At 37.3% G+C, this 24826-nt stretch overlaps 2 protein-coding genes across 3 annotated transcripts; both read left to right on the forward strand.

Moving 5' to 3' along the window:
- Nucleotides 1-6906: 6906 nt before the first annotated feature.
- On the forward strand, nucleotides 6907-13229 carry LOC113017465 (low affinity immunoglobulin gamma Fc region receptor III-like). The gene is made up of 8 exons (XM_026160615.1): nucleotides 6907-6947; nucleotides 8571-8711; nucleotides 8944-9003; nucleotides 9301-9567; nucleotides 10039-10284; nucleotides 10940-11107; nucleotides 12293-12359; nucleotides 12647-13229. Exons 2-8 carry the CDS (start codon nucleotides 8681-8683, stop codon nucleotides 12654-12656), a joined length of 849 nt encoding a protein of 282 aa, XP_026016400.1. The 5' UTR covers nucleotides 6907-6947; nucleotides 8571-8680; the 3' UTR covers nucleotides 12657-13229.
- A 5240-nt stretch (nucleotides 13230-18469) lies between these two features.
- On the forward strand, nucleotides 18470-24826 carry LOC113017464 (high affinity immunoglobulin epsilon receptor subunit alpha-like). 2 transcript variants are annotated; one of them, XM_026160613.1, is made up of 9 exons: nucleotides 18470-18507; nucleotides 19251-19310; nucleotides 20030-20296; nucleotides 20664-20909; nucleotides 22428-22586; nucleotides 22711-22764; nucleotides 23854-23928; nucleotides 24144-24209; nucleotides 24659-24826. In XM_026160613.1, the coding sequence occupies exons 1-9, from the start codon at nucleotides 18477-18479 to the stop codon at nucleotides 24748-24750; spliced, it is 1050 nt and encodes a 349-aa protein (XP_026016398.1). In that variant the 5' UTR covers nucleotides 18470-18476; the 3' UTR covers nucleotides 24751-24826. The 2 variants fall into 2 exon arrangements, with proteins under 2 accessions (XP_026016398.1, XP_026016399.1); XM_026160614.1 differs by having other exon boundaries at nucleotides 22714-22764.

Here is a 24826-nt window from a genome sequence, read left to right on the forward strand (position 1 = left end):
CTGGAGCCGAGCAGGAAACGAAGACTGAGACAATGATTAACGAGTCACTGCAAACCAGACACTCAAGTCTGATCAGTTTCTAACGTTCACTGCTGCACATTCCTTGGTGTTTATCACATAAACGCTGAGCATGACGAACACAGGGACGGTTGACCTTGATTGCATATTGCATCAGTTCAATGCCGAATCCGATCATGTGTAAACCAAAGAGGAGCTCAAAATGGTTTCAGGAGTTTCTTATTACCTTCAACAAGAAGCTCATGTTTTTGGCAACATTTGCATTTCATTCTGTCTGTAAACACAACAGCTCTAAAAGTTTGAATGTATTCTGATAAAACTCTGTAGGGTGTAGAGCAGGATCGTGTTATAAAAATCCAATAAAATCTGGCTTACATCCATCGAGGTCTTCACCGTAAACTTTATGATTTGTTGGTTGAAAATTGACAAAAAAACTTAAAAGTGAAAAATTATGATTTTTAAAAGTGTCCTGTGTAATTTCAACATTTATAAAGTACAAAGACTTACAATATCATATCACATTTGACCTCTGACCTCTCCCCAAGTTCAACGGATCAACCTGAAAGTCAGAGTAATGATAATGTTATATAGAGCCATTTATTTAAAACGGTGTCATTGTTGGTACTGACAGCATGTAGAGAATGATACATGGGGATTGTAAATATCAGGTTACTTTGGACCTCTGACCTCTTCTTTAGGGTCAAATATGGTCAAACTTTCATAAAATGTTTTTCATCTATGCTTCAAATTCTGTTGCCTTTATTCTGTTGCCGTGCTTCACGACTCTGTTTTGTTCATTACAGTAATAGGTTACAACCATTTAAATACAAAACAGTACATGTACAATGTTCCCGAAACTTTTTAAATAATCATTTTCTTATCAAAAAGTTTTTTTCACTTCATATTTATCATGTATGTTATATGAATTTGACTAAAAATCAAATACACATGTAGTCACATAAATAGAAAATAATTATATTTAAAATGATGTAAAGTATATAAGATTAGTTTTAAAAGACTCTTTGACATGTTTATATACTGGAAGCAGAGGCTCCCACTCATGTGTGGAACAAGTCAGCGTCAGTGTTTTTAATGTTTTGACACTAAATCAAATGGTGACCTCTAGTGTCCAGCTGCACTGAAAGGACGCAGCACAGCTGGAGCTCTGTGTGTTCAGCCTCTGAGGTCTTCAGGTGAACCAGCCTGTAGCTCCAGGTCGGCTGCAGAGTTTCTGACCTTTAAAGACAAACATCAGAGGTCTTTGTGATCAGATCAGGCTCTGTGTTTCCTTCCTTCATTTCCCAGCTTCTAATGAGTGACAGGTGTTGAGATTCAAGCTGAAATCCAAACTTCTGCTCAATAAGAAATGTTCAAGTCTTCTCTTCAGACTTCCATATCACCCTATTAGAGCGCTCCGCTCTTGCTCTGCAGGCCTACTTGTTGTTCCTAGAGTATTTAAAAGTAGAATGGGAGGGAGAGCCTTCAGTTTTCAGGCCCCTCTTCTGTGGAACCAGCTTCCAGTTTGGATTTGGGAGACAGACACTATCTCTACTTTTAAGATTAGGCTTAAAACTTTCCTTTTTGCTAAAGCATATAGTTAGGGCTGGACCAGGTGACCCTGGATCCTCCCTTAGTTATGCTGCAATAGATGTAGGCTGCCGGGGGATTCCCATGATGCATTGAGTTTTTCCTTTCCAGTCACCTTTCTCACTCACTATGTATTAATAGACCTCTCTGCATTGAATCATATCTGTTATTAACCTCTGTCTCTCTTCCACAGCATGTCTTTATTCTGTCTTCCTTCTCTCACCCCAACCGGTCGCAGCAGATGGCCCCGCCCCTCCCTGAGCCTGGTTCTGCCGGAGGTTTCTTCCTGTTAAAAGGGAGTTTTTCCTTCCCACTGTTGCCAAAGTGCTGCTCATAGGGGGTCATATGATTGTTGGGTTTTTCTCTGTATCTATGAAGCGCCTTGAGGCGACTTTTGTTGTGATTTGGCGCTATATAAATAAAACTGAATTGAATTGAATTCAGCAGCTTCCAGGATCTCTTCTTCTGACTCTTTGTGTCCAGCTGTTGGTTTCCACATGCTGAAGCTCTCTTCATCAAGGCCACTACACTGGTGTGTGAGCAGGAGTCACTCTTTAAAACAAAACACAACTGAATATCACAAGTTTAAGAAACTTCAAAGCAGAGACAGAACAACAGAAACAATAATATTTGATGAAAGTGCTCTGATAGAAACTTTCAGTATCCACCTGCTCCACCCAGGATCATCAGGAGGAAGAAACTCACTGCAGCAGCAGCAGCGATCAGTCCTCCTCCGCCTAAAAATAAGAACATCCCACACAGGAGACGTTACTGAAGGAGAACTCAAAGTCTTTACACTTTTATTCTGAAATTGTTCCATGATTAGTAGAAACAGGTTTTTGCTGACAGGTGAAGCTCTGCCTCTTTTTATTTCATGTTACTGACCTGCTGCCAGGTAGTGACAAACTATCCCTCCAGCTTTTTTGTGTTGCTGCCATCAGCTTCAAACTGAGCTGATGTTTTTTCAATAAATAGTAAAAGGTCTCAATTTAAACACTTGGTGTTTTCTATGTTCTGCTGTGAATCAAATGAGTTTATGTGATTTGCAAATCACTGTTTTTATTTATATTTTCTACAAAGCTCCAAATTATTTGAGAATAAGGCACAAAACAGGTCACTGTTTATTGTGATCGTTACAAAGAATATTTTTACCTCTAATTTTGTTATTTTTCATTCACAGCTGCTGTTTGCAGAGGTCTGGATCGCAGCACTGTTGTTGTCACCACAGTTTTAGCAACGTTTGACTGTGAAAAAAATGTTTTTAACTAACAGAGAGAGAAAAAAAAAACATGACTCTGTAACTCTGGGAGGAAACATCTGTATATTCCTTCACCTGAGAGCTCCACCTTCTTGATTTTGATCAATGCGTTGCAGCTTTTCAGGCCATCCTTGAACAGCTCCGTCCTCCCAGGTTTCAGTTTTTAAAGGGCACATGCCTGTGTTGGCTCTGTGGGTCTTCGGGGTCAGGAGGAAGGTCCAGTCTCCACCACTCATGGTCCTCAACCAGGGGCTCAACATGACATGGCATCATTGTCATGAGTGGACACGATTAGCTGAGATGAACTGAGGATAACTTGAGACACAGAGAGGAAACATGAAACGTTTTAGTGTTTTTAAAACAGGGTGAAGCTCAAATATTCACATATTTTCTGAGCCTCTGGCCAGAGTCAAAGAGCCCTGCTACACATGTTCAAACACTACTGCATATTAGAGTGACTGGGAGCTGCTTTCACGTCATGGTGAAAATCTCTGTAACAAACCGATAGAGGAGGTCACAACATGAAGAAGTAGCAGACAGAGAACTGTTTCAGCTGAAGTTGTTGATCCATTTTCACTCTGCAGTAATCTTCTCTGTTCTCTGCTCGTCCATCACTGCTTTTTTGGATCAGCCACCAAAAAGGACAAGAACAGACCACAGCAGACAGTGAGGTCTGGAGAAAACATCACTGCTGCGGAACTGACCTCCAATCAGGAAACAAGCAGGTATCATCACTGCAGACCCGTCACACCATGAACATTGTAACAGCTCCTAACCTCTGACATGTGTTTCTTTCCACAGGCTAAACTGTCTGTATTTAAAACATCCACCATACCTGCTGCTGAACCACAGTGTGCTGTTTATATTCCTTACTGTACACACTCGTGTATTAGAGTTGGATGTCTCGAGACCGGTCTCGAGACCACTTTTACGTGGTCTTGGTCTCGTCTTGGTCTCGACGGACTTTTGTCTTGGTCTCGGTCTTGGTCTCGCTGTTTCCGTCCTGCGTTCTCAAATCGACATAGTGTTCGGGAGATTTGGAGTCAACCATCAGCGGAGCGGGGGGTGGCTTACTGGGCTTAAGCCCGGGTCATTTTTTCAGAAGCATGGGATCTTTTGGAGTGTAATTTTTTAGTTAGATGCCTGACTGACAACTGTATAAAACAAAAACAACACACGAAGCACAGAGCGCACCGTCATAAATTCCCCCTAATTTTGGTATGATCCGAGCTCAGGCACTAGGCGACTGAGCTCAGCACCCATGTGAGCGAGGGGGGAGGAGCTGCTGCCTGCGAGTTTGCTGCAGACAGAGGAGAGCTTAAGTTTGACCAGGTATCAAAGCAAATCATTCGTACTGAACTAATAATGTAAATATGACGGTGTATCACAAAAGATTGATATCAAACTGATCACTTGGTTGCGTAACTTGCTCTTCGAGTGAATCAACAAATGGATAAATAAAAAGCCGAACAGCAATGCTGATTTTTTAGAGAGTCTTAGCTTACATTTCATATTTTCAGTTGTTTCCCTCCACGGCTAAACAAACTCTCTAAATCGGTTTCAATTGTGTACTGATGAACACAACAATGGACATAAGGAGCTTCTTTCAAAGAAAAAACTCAGGTAGATGTTATTTTAAATATTATGCTTTGGATGTTGTTTAGTATTTCTATGCAAAACAAGAGGAATTTCAATACACAGCAGGATATTCACAGCTGAAACCAGATATTTACATACACTTTATGGAGAAAACATAAACTTTTTTTTTTTACTGTTAAACATCAATTTAGAGTAAACTTTTGTTTTAGATAAATAAATGTTGAAATATCTTTTGAATTAGTTAAATGTCAGAATAAAAAGAGGGAGCTGTCTATTTTAATCACTTTGATCAAATGTAGGAGCACATGTACACTAAGTTTATTGTTAATTAATAAGAAACTCCAGACGATTCGATTCTGAGCTGAAGAAGCTTCTGATAGGTTAGTAGAGTCCATGTGAGTAAACTGGTGGCACACCTGTGGATGCATATAAGGAAAAACACAGAGCCTGTTTCTGTGACATGGGAAAATCAAGAGATGTCAACCAAAACACCAGGAAAAGAACTGTGGAGCTCCATAAGTGTGGCTCAATTTTGAATACAATTTGGTGCCATTTGCAATTAAGAAATACAGACAGTTTCTCTCTTTACTCTTAAAGTTAACAAATATGTTTTTTATATTTATCAATCTAAAAAAAATAAACATTTAGTCTGATTTGATGTTACAATTAAAAAATGTTTGTGTTTTTATCTGAAGAGTTTGTAAATATCTGGTTTCAACTGTATATTTGATGATGTTGGTGTTTGGCTTGATTGTCAGCACAGAGAGGGAGAGAGAGGAGCAGAGAGGGAGAGAGAGAATGACGACAGAACAGAGATGAACAAGAGCAGGTGAGACACACATGTTAGTCAAATGGTTGTTTGCCAAAACTCATCAGAACATGTACCTAGTGTTTCTTTTTAGATACCATTTGTTCCTTTTCAAATTCTATATTTATTAAGTTATGCAGGCTTGTTTGCACAACAAGGCTAAATAATTATATAAACTTTTCTCAATCTAAATAGTGGACTTTGGTAGAATTAAAAAATAAGTGTAGTGCAGGTCTATGATGATTTTTAGTGCTACTATCATCTAGTTCTGATTCTGGTTCTGTCTTGGTTACTGTTGTAGTCCTAACCTCTGACATGTGTTTCTTTCCACAGGCTAAACTGTCTGTATTTAAAACATCCACCATACCTGCTGCTGAACCACAGTGTGCTGTTTATACTCCTTACTGTACACACCCGTGTATTAGATATAATACACAAAAATATAAAATCAATTTGCAGCTGAATGCAGGTTTCCCCAACATTATAAACGATGCATTTGCATAATCTTCAACTGAGACTGAAGGTGTCACTTGGATGAGTGATGAAACGTTTCTCCCACTGAAAATGTCCAGTTGAACAGAATAGCCTTTTTGGGATTTCCTTACCTGGATGATTGAACATGCATTTAGACAATTTAAAGTTGAAAATTTAAAGTTAAAGTTGAAACTTTAAAACAACTTTATTACTTTTTCTCCTTTTCCATTTTCTACTTAACATGGAATTAACAATAATCCCATTACTTTTGAAAATTTAGTCACATATGAATATACTTCACTCCATTTTTCATTCAGTTTATGAAATTTATCTTCAATTAGATTCATCCTCAGTTCATTCTCAGATGAGCGTACATTTTGACATAATCTCCTTTTACTTTTTCCCTTTAAAACTTGTGGTTTGCTGATCACAATATACTCAATAAAAATAGTCAATTGAATATATTGTACATTTACAATATATTCAAAAAGGCTGTGTAACTCACTCACCCTTCCCATCCTGTTCACATACACACAGACTCAAAGCCTCTGAGGTCATCTTTACACAAACAAGCCACTACATAAGAAGTCTAACTGAAAGGCCCTTCAGGAACACACGGAAAACCTAATCCACACCAAGCCCTCTTGCCACCATGGAGTTGTGTAACTACCTCAGTGACCTTACCCTCAGAGTAGATGAGTCATCTACCTCATCCAGAGACTCTGCTTCCTCTACGGAAGACATGTTAGTGAACTTCAAGTACTCCTTCCACCATCCGACAATATCCTGAGTTGAAGACAGCGAGACTCCACCCGCACTCTACACAGTGTGGGTAGAGCACCACTTTCCCCTTCTAAGTCGCCTGACTGTTTTCCAAAATTACTTTGAGGCAGTCCCAAAGACAACATAGCACCTGGGATCCCTGGGACACACAAATCCATCCATATCATTTTATATTTCAGTGGATTGAAATGATAAAAGTTTAACATAGAACGCATAATCATGTTTACAATAAAAGATCTTTATTGTATTTGTAAGGTAGTGACTTACAAATAATATGTCACAGGGTGTCACTGTTGAGCTGCATATACACTGTAGATTTGCGCAATTTTGACAATTGTCCCCTACAGGACACCCTAGGTCGAGTTTCCTGTTTGTGAGGGCGCCATCTTGGCTCAGAGTTTTCTGTGATTACTTTGCAAAGTAAGCCCTATCTTTGGCATTCCACATGGGTTTAGTTTAAAAATCAGTATTATACTTTGTAAAATGGTGATTGTCCAGTCAAACTATGAAAATAATGTATTTATTGAGATGTTCATGTACTGTCTGATGAGAGTGTGTTTATGTTTGGAAATATCTGTGGCGATTTGGGGCAACACTTCTGCTTGCTAAGAGAGGACTCATTGATGCAATGATGAAGAAGATGAAGAATTAGTTCTTCAACTACAGTTTGCTAGTAGTGTTGTTATGTAAATTTTGCCTCATACATGTACCTGAAACCAAGAAATGTTGTTAAGATGCCAGCAGCTGAGTTGGAGTTGTTTATGCCCCAGTGTCTAAATAAGCACTGTGGTCCGACCCACATATTGAATGACTGGTCTCTCTACTGTGCACCCCAATCCAAACCACAATCACACAACTCAGAGTCCAGGGTGGAGGGAGATCCTTGGACTGGCAGGGTTACATATACATGATTATTATGTGATCTTATACATTCTTCCGCTGCATAGAAACAGACATTTTTTTAATCATGTAAAACAAAGAACAGTGCATCAAATAATCACATTTAGGCTGAATTAGGGGCTTTTTAAATTTGATTGCATGTAAATGGAGTGGAAACCACATCCTTGTTTATCCTGTTATGCATAGGGATGGGTATCGTTTGGGTTTTATCCGATACCGGTGCCAAACCGGTACTTTTGAAACGGTGCCGGTGCTCAAACGGTGCTCAAACCGGTGCTTAAAGAATGGAGAACACAAAATTGGTCCAAAAACCTCTCATATTCAGCTGGTTTTATGTAAAAAGATAACAATGTTAGCCTTTTCTGCAGCTATGGGGCATATATGGTATCACTCTTGGCTGGAAGCAGTGCTTAAACAATGGAAAAAACACAAACTTTGTCCAAAAACCTCTCATGTTTAGCCGTTTCCCTCTTTTTCTTTGGTCATTTTAGCCTTTTTGGCCAGGGTGAAGGGAGTATCTGCCATCAAACAAGAAGACAGCTGCATGTAGCTATGATGATGTTTGCTAGTTCACCTTACATGCATTAATGTAATAACGTGGTTAGCCTACTCAGTGTAAATTACACGCGAACAACATTAAGCTACTCACGCAGAGAAGAACGGCTGCTGCTGCCATCAAATACAGCGCATTTCTCGGCTTTTAAAAAAAAAACCCGTTATGCGTCGCCAGGTGTTTCATCGGATTTGAGGTGTTACCTCCTTTGACAGTATCACAGTATCAGCTTAAAGCACTTGTTGCAGGCTGCTGAGTTTGCATATTTTGCTGTGAAGTACAGCCAGACTTTTGACCGCTTCGCCTTGGGCATTTTTAATCTGTAGCTCTGCATAAAAGAACGCACGTACCTGGACCCGCCTACTATCCTCAGAAACGTAAAATGATTGGCTAGAAGTGTATCACAGCTCAGGAAAAAAAAGCACCGAAATAAAGCACCGAAATGTGCGCTGCTTTTCGGTCTGGTTACTACCGTTTATGTCAGAACCGGTGCCATCATGGCACCGGACACCGGTACCCATCCCTAGTTATGCACACTGCTTATGTCCTTTTATATGTTTTTTTAAACACAGAGCATTTCTCTGTCTCAGGAAGACTAAAACCTGTCGGTGAGCTAGACAGAAACACAGGAAGAGGAAGTTCTTACAAACAACTCATCCTCATTTCAGTCTGACACCCACACAGCCAGCAGAAAGACAACATGGAGGTCAGAGTTGCTGATATCAAAGTCTGTGAGTACTGATCCTTGTCTATCTATACAAACATACTGAATCAACTATTGAAAAAATGCACCTATGAAATTAAAGGGCAAATTAACATATCTAAAACACACTTATAAATATTAATGAATTAATTATGGAATTTGTAACTGCTCAGTGCTAAATGCAGGAATCAACACTAATGATGAAGAAAAAATATTCGAAAAATGTTGACATATTTAACTATCATTCTTAATCCCTACAGTGATTAATGTGCTGTTGATCTCAGTTACATTAGCTGAATTCAGTGACTCTCAAACACATAGTAAGTAGTTAAAAATTCATGTTGATCTATTTATAATAGGTAATAGGTAAATATTGTCTCATGACAACTTGAAAGGTTCGGCAACTATTGCACTTACTTTTGGGCTACAACAGCTGCAAAAGCATTGTGCATTCCAACACAACATTACATTAGAATACAACTTTGGAAAAAAATCTGTATTTAAGAAAAACCTAAAAATACAACATACATGTGCATTTGTTTCAGTAAATATAGTAATATTGTCCATTTGTGTTTTGAAAGACAGAAGCAATAACAGATCTTGATTTTCTGTTTTAGATTCAGGTTTTCCTGAAGTTGTTCCAAACAGGCAACAGTTCTTTGAATTAGAATCTATAAAAATCAGCTGTGAAGGGCTACGTGGACTGACTGGATGGAGAGTGATGAAAAAGATAAATGGAGACCTTAGAACATGTGCTCCAACCTGGGATAGAGCTACTGGGCCTTGCAATATTAGTAATGCATATCCGAAAACTGACAGTGGAGAATACTGGTGTGAAATGGGAAGAACACAAAGAAGCAACTCTGTCAATATCACTGTAACTGGTATGCACATACACTAAAAAATATAAAAACATATTTAGTCCATCCACTTTTTAGATCTGTTGGTTTGGTATATCAATTACAGTGTTGTGTGCGTGTGTGTGTGTGCCTGTGTGTGTGTGTGTGTGTGTGTGTGTGTGTGTGTGTGTGTGTGTGTGTGTGTGTGTGTGCGTGTGTGTGTGTGTGCTTAAACAGGTAAATAAGAATCATTTTACACATTTCGCTTAAGGAATGACATATGACCAATTTTTAGGTCAGTTGTTTTTGGTAGCAAATACAGCACATTATATTTGGAAATTAAGCATTACTCTGATAACAAAAGCATCTTCGTCAAAGTTTGTATAATGTGTTATGCATTTTTTCTTAAAAATGATATTTGACCTATTGCCTGTAGTATTTGAAAGATTATATAATTTAATCAGAAATCAAGTTTTCTATAAGAAACTTTTCAAGTCATGTGTCATTCACATTCAGATGGTCCTGTGATCCTGGAGAGTCCTGCCTATCCTTTGTTGGAGGGAGATAATGTGACCCTGCTCTGTAAAAAGAAGCATGCACACCCCAATTTCACTGCTGAATTCTATAAAAATGGTGCCTTCATTGGGATCAGTTCAACAGGAAAGATGATGAACCCCATTGTCTCCAAGTCTGATGAAGGCTTCTACAAATGTGGCATTTCTAAGACTGAAGAATCACCAGAGAGCTGGCTAGCTGTTGGAAGTAAGTTTTATAGACAATTAAAAGCTGTGTGTTTTATCTACAATGCATTCTCCAACCCTTGTTGGAGAAATTAGATGAAGTGTCAAACAGGAGCAATTATGTGAGAGTTTGAATGCCATGTCGCATGCATAACACAAGCTTATGTGCGAAAAAGCATTAATTAGAGTTAAATACTTATTATCAATCTGTACAGCAAAAGAAAAATGATAGTAATGTCGAATCTTTTGACAAATGCTGCCAGTAAAATTTCATCATTGCTCCTAAATTTGTTCAGAATTATTCTGTGTGAGTTCTGCTAAATTAAATCAGCTCACCTTTCTCCACCCATAATTCCACAATCTACTACACCATCAAATACCATCCACCCTGTCTAGAAACAAAGGGAGATCATCAGGATAATGTGGGTGACTTGCAGTCTAACGAGGCAGACAAAAAAAAAAAAAAAAGAAAAAAGAAGAAAAAAAATACAATGCATTTTGAAGCTTTGCATAAACATGAAGTTCATGTGTTCAGATACGCATTATTTGATCAATGTATACCATAAATTGATGGTTTAGGGATTGTGTTTGGTTTTTTATATTAATATAAATTGTTTATATTAATTTACATCATTATAATTATGTCTAATACACAATGCATGCAATTATCTTTCTAGGAGCTGATGCTCCACCTCAGGTGCTTCGCTTAGACCTCTACCTTGTGTTCGGCATTGGTTTCTGTATTTTAATGGTGATTATTTTGGTCCTTCTGACTGGAGTATTTCAACATCAGAAACATCAACAGACCACCAGACGTCACATAGAAGAAACTTCTTTGACACCAAGTATGGCTCACCATTATAGAACATGACTTCTTGTTTAGCTTTGAAACCAATAAACCTGTTAGGATGCCTGGGTCATCGACCCAGGGTTTTTGAGTTTATGATATTATTTATACTGTCTAGTTTTTGGTTTCTTTGAGTTCTATCTTATGGCTTAGGTCCCTGTCTTCTTTAGTTGCTCTGTCTCCCCTATCACCTGCATCCCCTTGTCTAGTTCGCGTCTATGTGTATCCTAAGTTCCTATTTCCCCGTGTTCAGTCAGTGTTTGTGTCTGCCCTGTTCCCACGTCTCTGTTCCCTTTGTTATAGTGCCTGCCCGTGAGTCTGTGTTATGTTTCCTGTTTTACTTTGAAAGTCCATGTCTGCTGTTAATGTGTCTGGTTTTGCTTCCCCTTGTCTCGTTAGGCCTGATTTGCCCCAGCTGTGTTTCCCTCCTGTTACCCATTCCCTGATTGTTCCCTCTGTGTATTTAAGCCCTGTGTTTCTTAGTGTCTGTGTCGCGATCTACCGTTTACTTTGCTGTGTGTTTTGCCTGTCCATCGGTGTAAGTTTATTTTGAGTTTTTTCCCAGTTATGTCATGTTTGCGTTCAGCATTAAAGCTGTTTTGGTTTAAGTTCTGTCTCCGGAGTCTGCACCTTGGGTCCTATTCCTGTCTGCACACAGCCTCACCTAACAAAACCAAATCATAAGCATTGGCTGCCCTGGCCCTCTCCGATGTCACTCCAGAGTAGAGATGAAGACTTACACCTTTTTTAGTAGATTTTAAAAACTAATACATGCCCATGCTACATTTCTTTTAGAGTTTTAAATTTTTTTAATTTTAGTCTGTTCTTACTGTAGATGGGTACTAGGTAACATGATAATGCCATAATATGACATACATAGTTGAGGTTTTGTGAATACATATTGGATGCTACTTTCATGAAATTAAAATCATGCTGTCCTTTTTTAAGATGTTCTAGTGCTGAAACACTGTAAATTTGGTATTATTATTTGGTAGGTGGTTGCTAGGCAACATGATGATCGCATAGTACTTACATAATATCATAAATGCATATCTTTTATGTTACACTATCTGTACTTTGTGATTAGCCTTGGCATGTGCGAGTCAAGCTGAGGAAACATTCTTCCTTCATAGTTATCTTTGTATTATGGTTCTGACTTGCCTGTATGTTCCAATGTCTGCAGGGGTCAGCATAACTAATTCTACCCAGGCGATGCGTAACCTCATCACAAGAAGCAAAGTTGATGAAAGGTAATTTGCCTAACGTGAAAATATTGAAACTATAACATCTCTAGCTGTTTAAAAAGCCAGTGGAAGAAACAATGTAATCATTAAAAAAGAAAAATAAATGATTTTTTCAGCAGTCCATCACTTTTCTGCTCCAGACAGAAATTATTGATCAAGACTTAAATTTATCTGATGTTTTGTGAGCATTTGTTAAAGTCTTGTCATTATTCAATCATTGTTACACTGTGTGTCAGCAGCTGAATCTTCTCACAGAGAGAAAGACAAACTTTACCAGCTTCTTTTTTTAACAGAAGGTCATGATGTCTGACAATAACCACACCAGAAACCCAGATACAAAAATGTATGCAGCTGAGCACCCTCACTTCAACATGTAGGTTGTTTGAAGGCTGTGAAGTATCATAATGAATGTGCACATAAGATATATTTTTAACTGGTGGTCACATGCTCAGCCACTTGACAGCTTAAGTTGTGTGTCTGCAAGTGAAATAAAAAAAGACTAGAAGTTTTTAAATTTGGTACCTTATTTTATTTTATTTTATTCATAATTGCATTTCATAAATGAACAAATCGTATTAGCGTAAATAATGTAGAAGAGCAACAATGTATAAATCATGTGTTGTTTCAAATATAATTCCCAGAATGCTTCACGTTTCATTTCAAAGAAAAAAAAAAGAATATTTTGAAATTTAATTTGTACTCAAAAGAGAATCAACCCTAGCAGGCATGTTCATGAAGGTACCAACTCAGTTTTAACAGAAGAGGATTTGAAACACTTCTTTTGTACAACCCAAAGCCACAAATGAAGGATACATTAGTCTCTAATGTTCTTTTTTGAATTTTAATGTTATTGAAGCTATGAATGTATGGAAAAAAACTGTCAAAAGAGTTGCATTTAGAGAGAAGATAATGGACATTTCTGTGTTTATTAGCAGAATTTTGATGTTTTAGATTGTGCTTTTCTATAAACAGTGAATGTGTTGATTTATAATTGATGAAATGGTGTCAGTTTGCATGAAATAAAAATGACCCCAAGGCCATATTTTTTCATCGTCTTTATTCTTCACATGAAAGAGGAAACTTCACCCACCTCACATCATCACTTCTAATTTAAAAGGTAGCAGTGTGTTAAAATTAAACATGAAAGAGAGAGACAGTTCTATTTACTCTGCCTCATTACAGGTATGAGAGTGCTGTTGCAAATTTTTAAAAATATACTCACCGTGGCCTTTGCAGCAACACAATATGACAAATGTAGCTTAAGACATAAAGCTAAAATGTCATAAGCCATCAACACAATGTTCATTTATAGGAAAAATGGTGATAATGTTGTCAACACAAGACTTGTCTTATATGAAATAGTGAAGATTGGGTAAAGTAATTCTAAAATACATGTTTGCAACATGGCTTTCATCTCAAAAATTCTTGAAAGGGTGTTGTCGAACAGCTAACAGGTCATCTGCAAAGGCTTATTTGAAGAGTTTCAGTCAGGTTTCAGAGCTCATCACAGCATAGAAACAGCTTTAGTGAAGGTTACAAATGAGGCAGTATCATCAGTAGGCATGGCAAACATTTTCAGTGCTATGCAGATGACATACAGCCAGTGTTGGGAAGGTTACTTTTAAAATGTATTCCATTACAGAATACAGCATACATGCCCCAAAATGTATTCTGTAACGTATTCCGTTACGTTACTCAATGACAGTAACGTATTCTGAATACTTTGGATTACTTAATATATTATCGTGCTTTTTACAACAACGTGAATGTACTATTGCTGTGTGATTTATTACTATTACTGAAGGTCCGCGACTCCGAACTGTAGTAAAGGGACCTCTGACTAATACGGCGGGGTCCCTGTCGGCTCGTAGCCGAAAAATAGCTTTACTTTGTTGTGTGGGTCAATTTTTCTTGCGAGAGACAGAGAGAGGCGTTGAAAGACTGCTCCAACGGAACTTATTGTTTTCGGAGGAAAACACGAACACGGTGTACAGTCGAGTCTTAATAGCTTACTTACAACTGGGCTCGTCAGGCACTCTTCTTGGCTGCAGTGGTTATTATTATATTTACATGCTTCCAGCTCCCGTTTTTCCTCGATGACAACTCGTACCTTTCCACTCCCCTTTTTCTCCCTCCTCGCGCTCACAGACACATAACGTGTATGGCAGTCCATTCTCCCTGCAACACGGACTATACTGCCCATGATGCTACATTCTTTAGAGCTATGCTTGTAGCATTCTGCCTGTTAGCTTAGCACAACAACAACAACAACGAAAAGGCGCTCTCTCACCCAGGAAACACACAGTCGCAGAGAGAGAGAGAGAGAGCGTCGTCCTGTAACCATGGCAACCGTAACGCTGCCGCCTGGAACAACAGAACGTAGCTGTCAAACAAAACCCAAACAGTCCTGACCCGCGACAAAATGAAACAGGAAAGTACCGCAGTGTAATCCATTTATTTCAACAAAGTAACTGTATTCTAAATACCACCTTTTTAAACGGTAACTGTAACGGAATACAGTTACTCATATTTTGTATTTTAAATACGTAACGGCGGTACATGTATTCCGTTACTCCCCAACACTGCATACAGCTTTATCTATGTCACGCTACTGGGTCGTGTGACCCAGTGTTTGAGTTTTTATGTATCTTTTGTATTCATTTTTGTTCTAGTTTAGCTCGTCTAGTTAATTTCTAGGTTGCATTTTAGTCCTTTGTTTTTTAGTTCTTTTTGTCATCCCCCCTGAACCAAGGCTACGTTCACACTGCAGGTCTTAATGCTCAATTCCGATTTTTTGATCAAATCCAATTTTTTTGTCTGCTTGTTCACACTACAAATAAAATGGGACAGCACGTGCTCTAGTGTGAACGCTCAAAGCGGCCCGCATGCGCAAAAGAAGACGTCACACACAACGTGCTCTGTACACCCAGAGCCTACTGGTGGTGGTCTAATAAAAGTGTTGAAAGTGTAGGTCCTGTGTTCCCACACTCTGTCTTCCTCCTTTCTGGTGCTGCTGATAGTGTTTTCTTCCCCTCCTGCTCCCGCACAAAGTTGCAACATTGTTGAAAATTCAACTACCAACACCGTCTGCTCTGACATTCCCACACATTCCCTCTTTCTTGAGGGATCCAAATTTTATTTTCTCATACCCTGTCCCATCTGCTAATTAGGGGCATAATACTATAAATAAGACTTTGCCGATGTGGTTCTTTATCACAACTGATCAAGATGGCAAAAGATTATCTGCTGCGAGGGCCATCCAATTGATTTTGGAAGCCAGAGGGGCTTCGGATGATGATGTTGACAAAGAGGTTTCAGAATATTTCACATTTCTGAAAATTCAGAGTCTGACAGTGACTTTGAAGAAGAGGATGAGGTTGAGCACCGTTTAGTAACAAAACGAAGACGAGTACCCCATCTGCAGCCAGCTCCAGGACCAGAACAAGCCCACCAGACAGCAAGTGAAGAAATATGGATGTCAATAACTGGTGAAATTGAATGGTCTTCTTGCCCAAGAAATGAGCCACCCTGCCGAGCTGTTACTGTGATAAGCCAGGGCCAACACGGCTGACAGGTACTCATGTGCAGGACATCAAGTCTTCATTTTAGCTTTTCATCCCAGATTAAATCCAGAAAATTATTCTGGTTTGCAGTAATCTAGAAGGAAGGTGTGTTTTTGGAGAGAGGTGGAAGGAGATAGACCAAATTCATCTAAGAACTCCAAAGGCCCACTTTGGGGTTCTTATCCTTGCAGGAGTTTTCAGGTCCAAGGGGGAATCCACAGAATCCCTGTGGGATGCAGAAACCGGCACAAACCTTTCCATGCATCAATGTCTCTGGAAAACTTCCACAAAATTTCCAGGATTATCCGTTTTGATAACCGAGACGACAGACCAGCTCGACGGCAGAGAGACAAGCTAGCTGCCATCAGGACAGTGTGGGATAAGTGTGTGCACCACCTCCCTGTTTTACAAACCTGGGCCTAATGTCACCATTGATGAGCAGCTGATCTCATTTAGTTGTGAAACATATTGCTTCATGTGTAAATGTGTTGTGTCTTTCCACTCACTCCACTTGATTATAACTGATTTTTTTTTATAACATTTTATAAAAAAAAACAAAAAACGAGAAGCACATTAATTCATAAATGTGATCTAACAAAGGTAAAGGGAAAAAATTTACCATGTTTGCTGTTCATATGGCTTGTAATTGGGATGAAGTAAACATCTGTTGAGTAATCTAACATAAAATTGTTTGATAGTGTTAATTTGGAAAGCCAAAACTCTAGCGGGTCCACCAGACCCATGAACACTGGCTGAGTAACAAAAATATGAACACCACACAAGGGTTAAAGACATAAAGACCTGGATGGACTCTAATTTTCTTCTTCTAAATTCAGGTAAAACTGAGGCTATTGTACTTGGCCCTAAAAATCATTTTCTCTGTTAACTTTGTATATGTTAACTAGTTAACATGAAAACATGTTAACTTGTAAAGTTTTAGATTTGGGAGGGAGACACTATCTCTACTATTAGGATAAGGCTTAAAACTTTCCTTGGATGTTTAGTAGTTGCAGTGGAGGATGTTTGTGCAGAAGACACTTGGTTACAAGGAGCTAGCGGTAGTCTTCTACCAATGAACAAACTTACATTTGAGAAACAAATTAAATTAGTTGTTCAGTTCTCCTTTTTTAAATTAAGGCTCCTATCCAAGGTGAGATCATTTTTATGATCCAACTTGTACAAAATGCTGCAGCTTTCCTTTTGACTTGTGTGAAGAGACATCAACATATTACTCCGGTGCTTGTTTCCCTTGATTGGCTTCCAGTGCATTTTAGAATTTAATTTTTGACTTATAAAGAGCTAAGTGGCCTGGCACCAGACTATTTGTCTGACCTTTTGCAGCATTATACTAGAGCCCTTTGATCAAGTGATCATTTACTCCTTACCTTACACAAGTCTAGGATGGTTCATAGAGGGGATCAGGGGGCTGCGGTTGTGGCACCGAAAATGTGGAACGATCTACCTCTCCACATTAGAAAGGCCCCAACTGTTACTCTTTTTAAATCCCATTTTAAAACATTTTTTTTTTCACTTTGGCTTTCGATACTGCATGAGAGTTACCAATTCTTTTATCCTAATTTTCTTACCTGTTGTTGATGTTAATGTCACTGTTTAATTATTACTTTGCACAGCACTTTGGTCAACTCTCTGTTGTTATTAAATGTGCTTTGTAAATAAATAAATAAAACAAATAAAATAAAATTCATCAGTTGGATATGTCAGAGCCACCGGCCTGTAGCTGTTGAGGTCCTTGGGATGTGGAATCTTTGGCACTGGTACAACACAAGAGGTTTTCCAGAGCTGTGGGACTCTCCCCACCCTCCGGCTCAGGTTGAAGATGCGCTCCATCATCCCACACAGTTGATCTGCGCAGGACTTGACAACCCTTGAGCTTACCACTTACTGCTTACCGCTCTCTCTCGTCCTGGTCGCCCGCAGCAGCTGGAATCCAGGTAGTGTCATGCTCGTTTCGGAGTTAGCAGTGTTAGCCAGGACTCACCGGTATTCCCTCTGTGACCAGGTTAGCGACGTAAGCCCAACCATCTAATTAACTCTTAAATTAATTAATTAATTAATTTATTTATTTATGTATTTTATTTTTATCAACTACAGAAAGAGTAGCTTTCTAGATATCTAATTTTAAGTCCACATTTTAAGTCTACATTTTAGAGACATAATTGGAGAATACTGGTGCAAAATTGGAGGGATGCATATAAGCAGCACAGTCAACATGCATAATTCATAATATTTGCATTTGCAATAAAACACGGTGCACTGTGGGTTTCTATGACTGAGCAATTACTTTATTTTTTAAATTTTCACCAGATGCCAAAAAGTAGGCTGACTGATCAAAATCTAAAATTGAGAAAACACAAAATTCAATAAATAAAAGGGCATAAAACAAATAATAGGCTGTAGGGACATTTTCATGCAATCACATGTCTTTGAAATGGAACCCTGTTGGGCCTCAGTCACCACAGAAGCACAGGAAGAGGAAGTTCTTACAAGAGGATATATCCTCAGTTCAGTCTGATGCTCATGCAGTCAGCAGCAAGACAGCATGGAGGTCAGATTTCCCACCATCAGAATTTGTGAGTACTGACATTGTCTTAAAAAAATACATGGATAGACTGAAGGGCAAATTACAGCCATATATTTGCATGTATTTTTATGGTGAGCTGTTTGTAACAGCTGTTTGTAACAGCTCACTAATAAATGCATAGGACTTATTATTAATGATGCAAAAAAAAAAAACAAAAAAACATGGTCATGCTTTATAATATGAACCATAAATAAGGTGCAAGTACCCTATTCTAATATGATTTTGCAGACAACAAGGCACAAATACACCGTACTTACATGCAGTTTGCAAGCAACAAGTCAGGTTTTTGCAAGAAGCAATGAACAAAGGACACTGTAAGTACAACTCATGTTTTTGAAGTCAACGATCAAACAAGTAGATTGTAAGTACCGTGTACTTTCTAAAATGTGAGTCACCTGCAAGACCCCCGAAACAATTAAACAATTACAATGTAGCATGCATGACTAAGGCACAAGTAGCCTGTAATTTCATGAAATATGAAATATGAAATATTTCAATAATAACATAAAATTTAATTAGGTAATTTTAATACTGGGTGATTTCATGGTAAAATCCTGGAAAAAAAAACCAACAACTATATTTCTCCATCTTGGATCTTCTGCCAGTAGATTCCTGCAAAATGCAAGTAAATACAGGGTACTTGCGCATTATTAGCTGGTTGTGTTAAAAAGTGTTATCAAAAACACTGACAAAAATATTAAATATTAAAAGTCTCATTCTTAACCTTTTCAGTGCTGAATGTTCTTTTGCTGTTGGTTACAGTAGCTGAATTCAGTGATTCTCAAACACATAGTAAGTTTTTAATTATTCATGTTGTTTTTTGTGTTTTTTTAAGTGTCTGTGTGTGTGTGGATGTAGTAGTGTGTGTAATAGATTTTATAATCTCTTAACAATCTGAATGTTTTTGAAACTAATGCAGTTGTTGTTTCCAGCTAAAAATAGAGCTACAACATAAACCTCTAAAACAGTTCTGAAATAGCCCTTTATATATATGTATATATATGTTGCATATATATATATACATATATATGTGTGTGTGTGTGTGTGTGTGTGTGTGTGTGTGTGTGTGTGTGTTTATTTATCGAATGGAATTTGTATATATGTAGAATGATCTTCTGAATATATTTAATGAAAAGTGACATTAAATTTGTTTGCATTTTTATGCCTTATCTTGGATGTAAAATGGTATAACGGTTTCAGTGATATGGTATTATGTGTTATCATGTGCTTCAGCTTCTGCTTGACATGTTATCTCAGTTGACATCTCCATCTTTGATTGATAATTTCTCTCAAGTATTGTGCAAAATCTTCTCTTCGTTTGAACAGCTGTCACAAAACAGTTGTCAAACTCTTAAAACGACTGAAATAGTTCTGCTGTTGCCATTTTGTAAAGGCAGATAATTCAGAAAACCTTAACTATCAACATGAGGTTCATTTATTCTATATATCCAAGTTTTATTCTATATATTCAGACATTGATGGCAGAGTCTTTATTTGATTTTCTGTCTCAGATTCAGGTTTTCCTCAAGTTCTTCCAAACAGGCAGCAGTTCTTTCAATCAGAGGCTGTCACTATCAGCTGTGAAGGGCTAAATGGGCTGACTGGATGGAGAGTGATGAAAAAGATAAATGGAGATGTTAGAACATGTGCTTCAACCTGGGAAACAACGATTGGACCTTGCAAAATTATTAATGCATATCCATCAACTGACAGTGGAGAATACTGGTGTGAACATCGAGGAATACAAAAAAGCAACTCTGTCAACATCACTGTAACTGGTATGTACATAGAAAAGCAATTATGTGTTAACATATTTAGTCCATTCACCATTTTTTCTGTTTAGTATATCGATTGCAGTAATGCACAATGTCATATTTGATATACATTTTCATAACACTAAGGGATAATTTTTCTTCATAAAATGCATCACAATCATAATAAAAATAACACAAATACATATTTATTTACTGCATGTGCATTGTAATAATCAGAAGTATCATATGTTTTGAAAGAGATTTCTATTTAAAAATGATGTGAGCTATTATAGTTAGTAATGAATTAATATAATTAATGATTTCCATATATGTATAATTTTAACAAATATCACTTTTTGAAACAATAACTGTTACACATTCTGCCATTTAGAAAGTCATGTGATCCTGGAGTTTCCTGTCCAACCTGTGATACAGGGAGAAAATGTGACCTTGCATTGTAGAAAAAAGGATGCAAACTCCAACTACACTGCAGAATTCTATAAAAATGGCGTCTCCACTGGGAGCAGCTCATCAGGAAACATAATGATTCCCACTGTATCCAAATCTGATGAAGGACTTTACAAATGTAGCATTGCTGATGCTGGAGAATCACCAGAGAGCTGGCTAACTGTTGGAAGTAAGATGCATCAATATTTTCCCCCCAAAAATGGAGACAAACTTTTTATCTGTGGCAGCAAAGATGGACCTGATCACACTTGAATGCTTTTCAGCATCTTTATTCACTCAGTTTCTTGCATCATACACGCACAGCCGCAGTTTTTTGGCTGCCAGCCACATGTACACAACAACAACACAGTCAGGATCCTGTTCACCCTTATATGCAGGGGAGGCATGACGAGCTGATGCAGCTAAGGTGTGTCTGTCTCACCTGCAACCGCGCCATAGTACCCAAACTATATTTTAAAGCTTCATGATAAAGTGTGTAAATGAGAAATAATATATGGTCCATGATGAACATAGCCACTATTCAAAGAGACATCAGAATGATGCCTTTACATGTCATTTTTGGAGGTTCAGTCCTGAAGTTGGTTGTTTTGTAACATAAGGCAACATCTTTATTTCGATATCTAATGATAGTCTGGTGTTGACGTCCATAGGATTGCTGTACACAGGTATGTGTAGTCAAAATGTGGTCGTTGTTGACATCTCTTTTTTTTTTAACAACAAACTTTTAGGTTATATTAAAATATCTGAAGTTCTTGTGGTGTTATTCTTAGTAAGGGTTTAGTTGACGTTTAGTCTAGTTGTGTTTTCACCCATGTCTCTGTGTTTGTGTCTTTTCCTGTCTTTTGTGTTAGTCTGTCATAGGTTTCTTGTCTGCGTGTTCATGTTGTCAAGTTTGTGTTATCATGTTATCATGTCAACGTCTCTACATGTTTCCTGTTTTATTTTGTAAGTCTTGTGTTTCTTTGTTCAGTGTTTAGTTTTACTCTTCTCCTACGATGTTGTTATGTTGATTTGTGTCAACTGTTTCACTATGTGTTTCTACTTCCCCTGATTACCTCCCATGTGCATTTAGTCTGTGCGTTGTCATTCAGTCTTTGTGAGGTCATCTGTTTTTCTTTACTCCAAATCACAGCAAGATTAAGGCTTTCACGATTCTGTTCAGGTTATGTTCATGTTCATGTTTCTTGTCCATACAAACTCTTCACAGTTTCTCACATATGCCTGTGCAGAACCATATTCATGTCACTGTTTTCGTAGTCATTGTTTCTTCCGATTTAAGCCTTAGTTTAGTTTTGTCCCAGTTCTTTTTTTTACCTTGGTTTGTGTACTCATGTTGTCACCCTCTATAAGAGGCTCACTTTTTGTTTGTCAAAGCTATTTGTTGTCTATCATTCACGCAACACACAGTCAGCTCCAGCTGCCTTTTGTTGTCCCATGTATCCTAGCACATTTTTTCTATTGGCTAATGATTGGATCAGTATGCTACCTTCTGAAATGGGACTAAATCATATTGGGTATACATAATTGTCTTGAATAGGATTTATTTAAGTTTTTACATGAATATATATATATATATATATATATATATATATATATATATATATATATATATATATATATATATATATATAGTAATTTAAAACATTTTAATCCTTTCTAATGCACATTGCAATTATCTTTCTTGCAGGTCATCCTACAGTGCCTTACTTAGAGATCTACCTGGGGCTCTGCATTGGTTTGGGTGTTTTATTGGTGGTCATTCTGCTAATATTGGTAGGAGTGTTTCAACGTAATAAACATCAACAAACCATCAGAAATCACACAGAAGAAACTTCTTTGACACCAGGTATGTTGACAGTATGCTCATCAAAACATGTCTTTTTATTTTATAACAATAAGCATGCTTAGTGATTCCTGGTGGATATTAATAATAATAATTTTTTTCTTGTTTATTTTGTCTTTTTTATAAGAAGGTGCTCAAAATTCTACTGCCTCCTTCCGGTCTCCCTCTTCTGCACAAACAGGTCAGGAAGGCCAACATTTGTTTAGGAATAAAAAACATGAACTTCAAATCTACAGGATCATGGAAATTAGAAACACAGTCCTTTAGTAAACCGTATACCCTAGGACATGCACCTGCCATTGTATTGTTTGGTCTGTGATTTTAGTCCCTCAGCAGTTTTTTTAGTGTTAATTTTGATATCAAATGTTTCATTTAGCTTTTAATTTAGTTAAATTTTTTTTTTTTTTTTTTTGTGGATAAAACAAAATTTAGTCATCTAAATCTTTTGAATTTTAATCTTGTCTTAGTTGACTGAATATGATTAATACCTTTGATTAGAGCAGACCTTTGATTAAAATTGTTGAATAAAACATCATCTTGTTTTAGTCATAATTTAGTCAACTAAAATCATAGTTTTAGTCGACTAAATATCATAAGACTTTAGGAGACTAAAAATGTATTCAGTTGACTGAAATAGAAAGTATAAAAGTTTGAAGTATTTCGACTGGTGTGTTTCTCCAGACAACTTATTTTCCTTGACATAAAATGTGTCTCTATATCTACTCTTAACATTTTGTCACATTTTCATGAGACACGCGGAGCACGAGAGCTAGATCTACCTTCCCCTCTGCAAAAAAAGGCTTTACCATTTCCCAGTATAGCCTTACTGCACAAGCAAGATTGGTCAATTATTTTTATTAGGCAACATGCTGTTATCATTTTTTGTATATAAATTGCATGTTACTGTTATGAAACAAATTGTGTTGTGTTTTCATGTGGTAGAAGCATATATCCTTTAAATATGTGCCACTCTACTGGTTGCTAGGAAAGACAGTGAGATTGTAATAACTAATATAAATACGAACTATCAGGGTCCTAAGATGTAAGTAATATAATTTAATTTAGTAGTAACTTGTTGACCAAAAACAACAACACAACATTTTAACCATCACTCTTGTTTTGTCATTTCTCTTTCATTTTACTATCTTCACTTTGAGATGGTTATCATATAGAGAAAGTGTCTAGAATGAGAGATTTAAAAAAATGTAACTAAATTGTCTGCCCATATCTTTATACTTTGTTTAAGGTTTGGCTTATCTTTATATTTCAGTGCCTGCAGTGGTAAGCAGAGCTGAACAAAACAATGAGACATATTCCCTCATCACAAAACCAAGAAGGCCAAAAGGTAATTTGCTTAAACTGGAAAACATTGAAGTTATAATACCCTTAATTGCTTAAAAGGCCTAGTGGAAGAGAAATATGCTATCATATAAAAAGTAACATCTTCCAGAAGTCCACACATCACATTTTCACAGCCGGAAATAAGTGAGGACAATTTACATTTGAATGTAATGAAAAGAAAAATCATTCTTATGATGTTTTGTTGTTATATGTCTGCAGAGGACCATGCACTTGAATCAGTCCAGGAGACGTATTCTGTGGTCAGAAAACCCAGCAATGTGAAAGGTAACTGACACTGAAAAGATTTAACATCCTTTATGCTCACCACTATGTTTTGAGAACAACTAAAATGTATGTTAGTTTTGGTGCTTTTGGGGGATTTCAGTGACAGTGATGTTATATATTTTTTTTCTTTTTGATTTATATTTCTTTTAAACACACCGTGTGTGTTTCATGTTGTTGATATTTTGAGCTTTGTTTTGTGAATCTCAGAAAAAAAAAAAACCCACACAAGAAACTGACAGAAAAATATGTTGATGAGTCCCCTCGGTTTATCAGATTTAAATCAGTTAGATAACACTGTTTTAAATTTGGAGCCTTAATTTGTCATAGTTGGCAAAAAATTTGAAATTATTAGTTGGTTCAAATATAGTTTCCAGTATTTCCAATATAGCTCTGTTGTTATTTAAAAATAACCAAACAACTGTTTTGAAATTGATTGTGTCTCCAAACAGAGCTGGCAGCAGCGAGCTGGTTGCAGAGAGGTGCCAGTCAACGAATTACTAGCATGGATCCGGATAACTTTTACTGTGCAATACAAAATTAAAAGTAAAGGGAATGCTAGTCTTCAACGTGCCTTTTAATTCCTTTGGAAAAATTGGCATTTATATAAAATACAATGA

Source organism: Astatotilapia calliptera, unplaced genomic scaffold (assembly GCF_900246225.1).
Source record: "Astatotilapia calliptera unplaced genomic scaffold, fAstCal1.2 U_scaffold_13, whole genome shotgun sequence".
Classification (NCBI taxonomy): domain Eukaryota; kingdom Metazoa; phylum Chordata; class Actinopteri; order Cichliformes; family Cichlidae; genus Astatotilapia; species Astatotilapia calliptera.

Bases quoted from the DNA above. Each gene is read 5' to 3' on its own strand.
- LOC113017464 (XM_026160613.1), top strand. From the start codon at position 18,477: ATGGAGGTCAGATTTCCCACCATCAGAATTT. The intron at 18,508-19,250 runs GTGAGTACTGAC...TAACCTTTTCAG, and splicing joins ATTTCCCACCATCAGAATTT to TGCTGAATGTTCTTTTGCTG. The intron at 24,210-24,658 runs GTAACTGACACT...GTCTCCAAACAG, and splicing joins AAAACCCAGCAATGTGAAAG to AGCTGGCAGCAGCGAGCTGG.
- LOC113017465 (XM_026160615.1), top strand. From the start codon at position 8,681: ATGGAGGTCAGAGTTGCTGATATCAAAGTCT. The intron at 9,004-9,300 runs GTAAGTAGTTAA...TTTCTGTTTTAG, and splicing joins CAGTGACTCTCAAACACATA to ATTCAGGTTTTCCTGAAGTT. The intron at 9,568-10,038 runs GTATGCACATAC...ATTCACATTCAG, and splicing joins TGTCAATATCACTGTAACTG to ATGGTCCTGTGATCCTGGAG.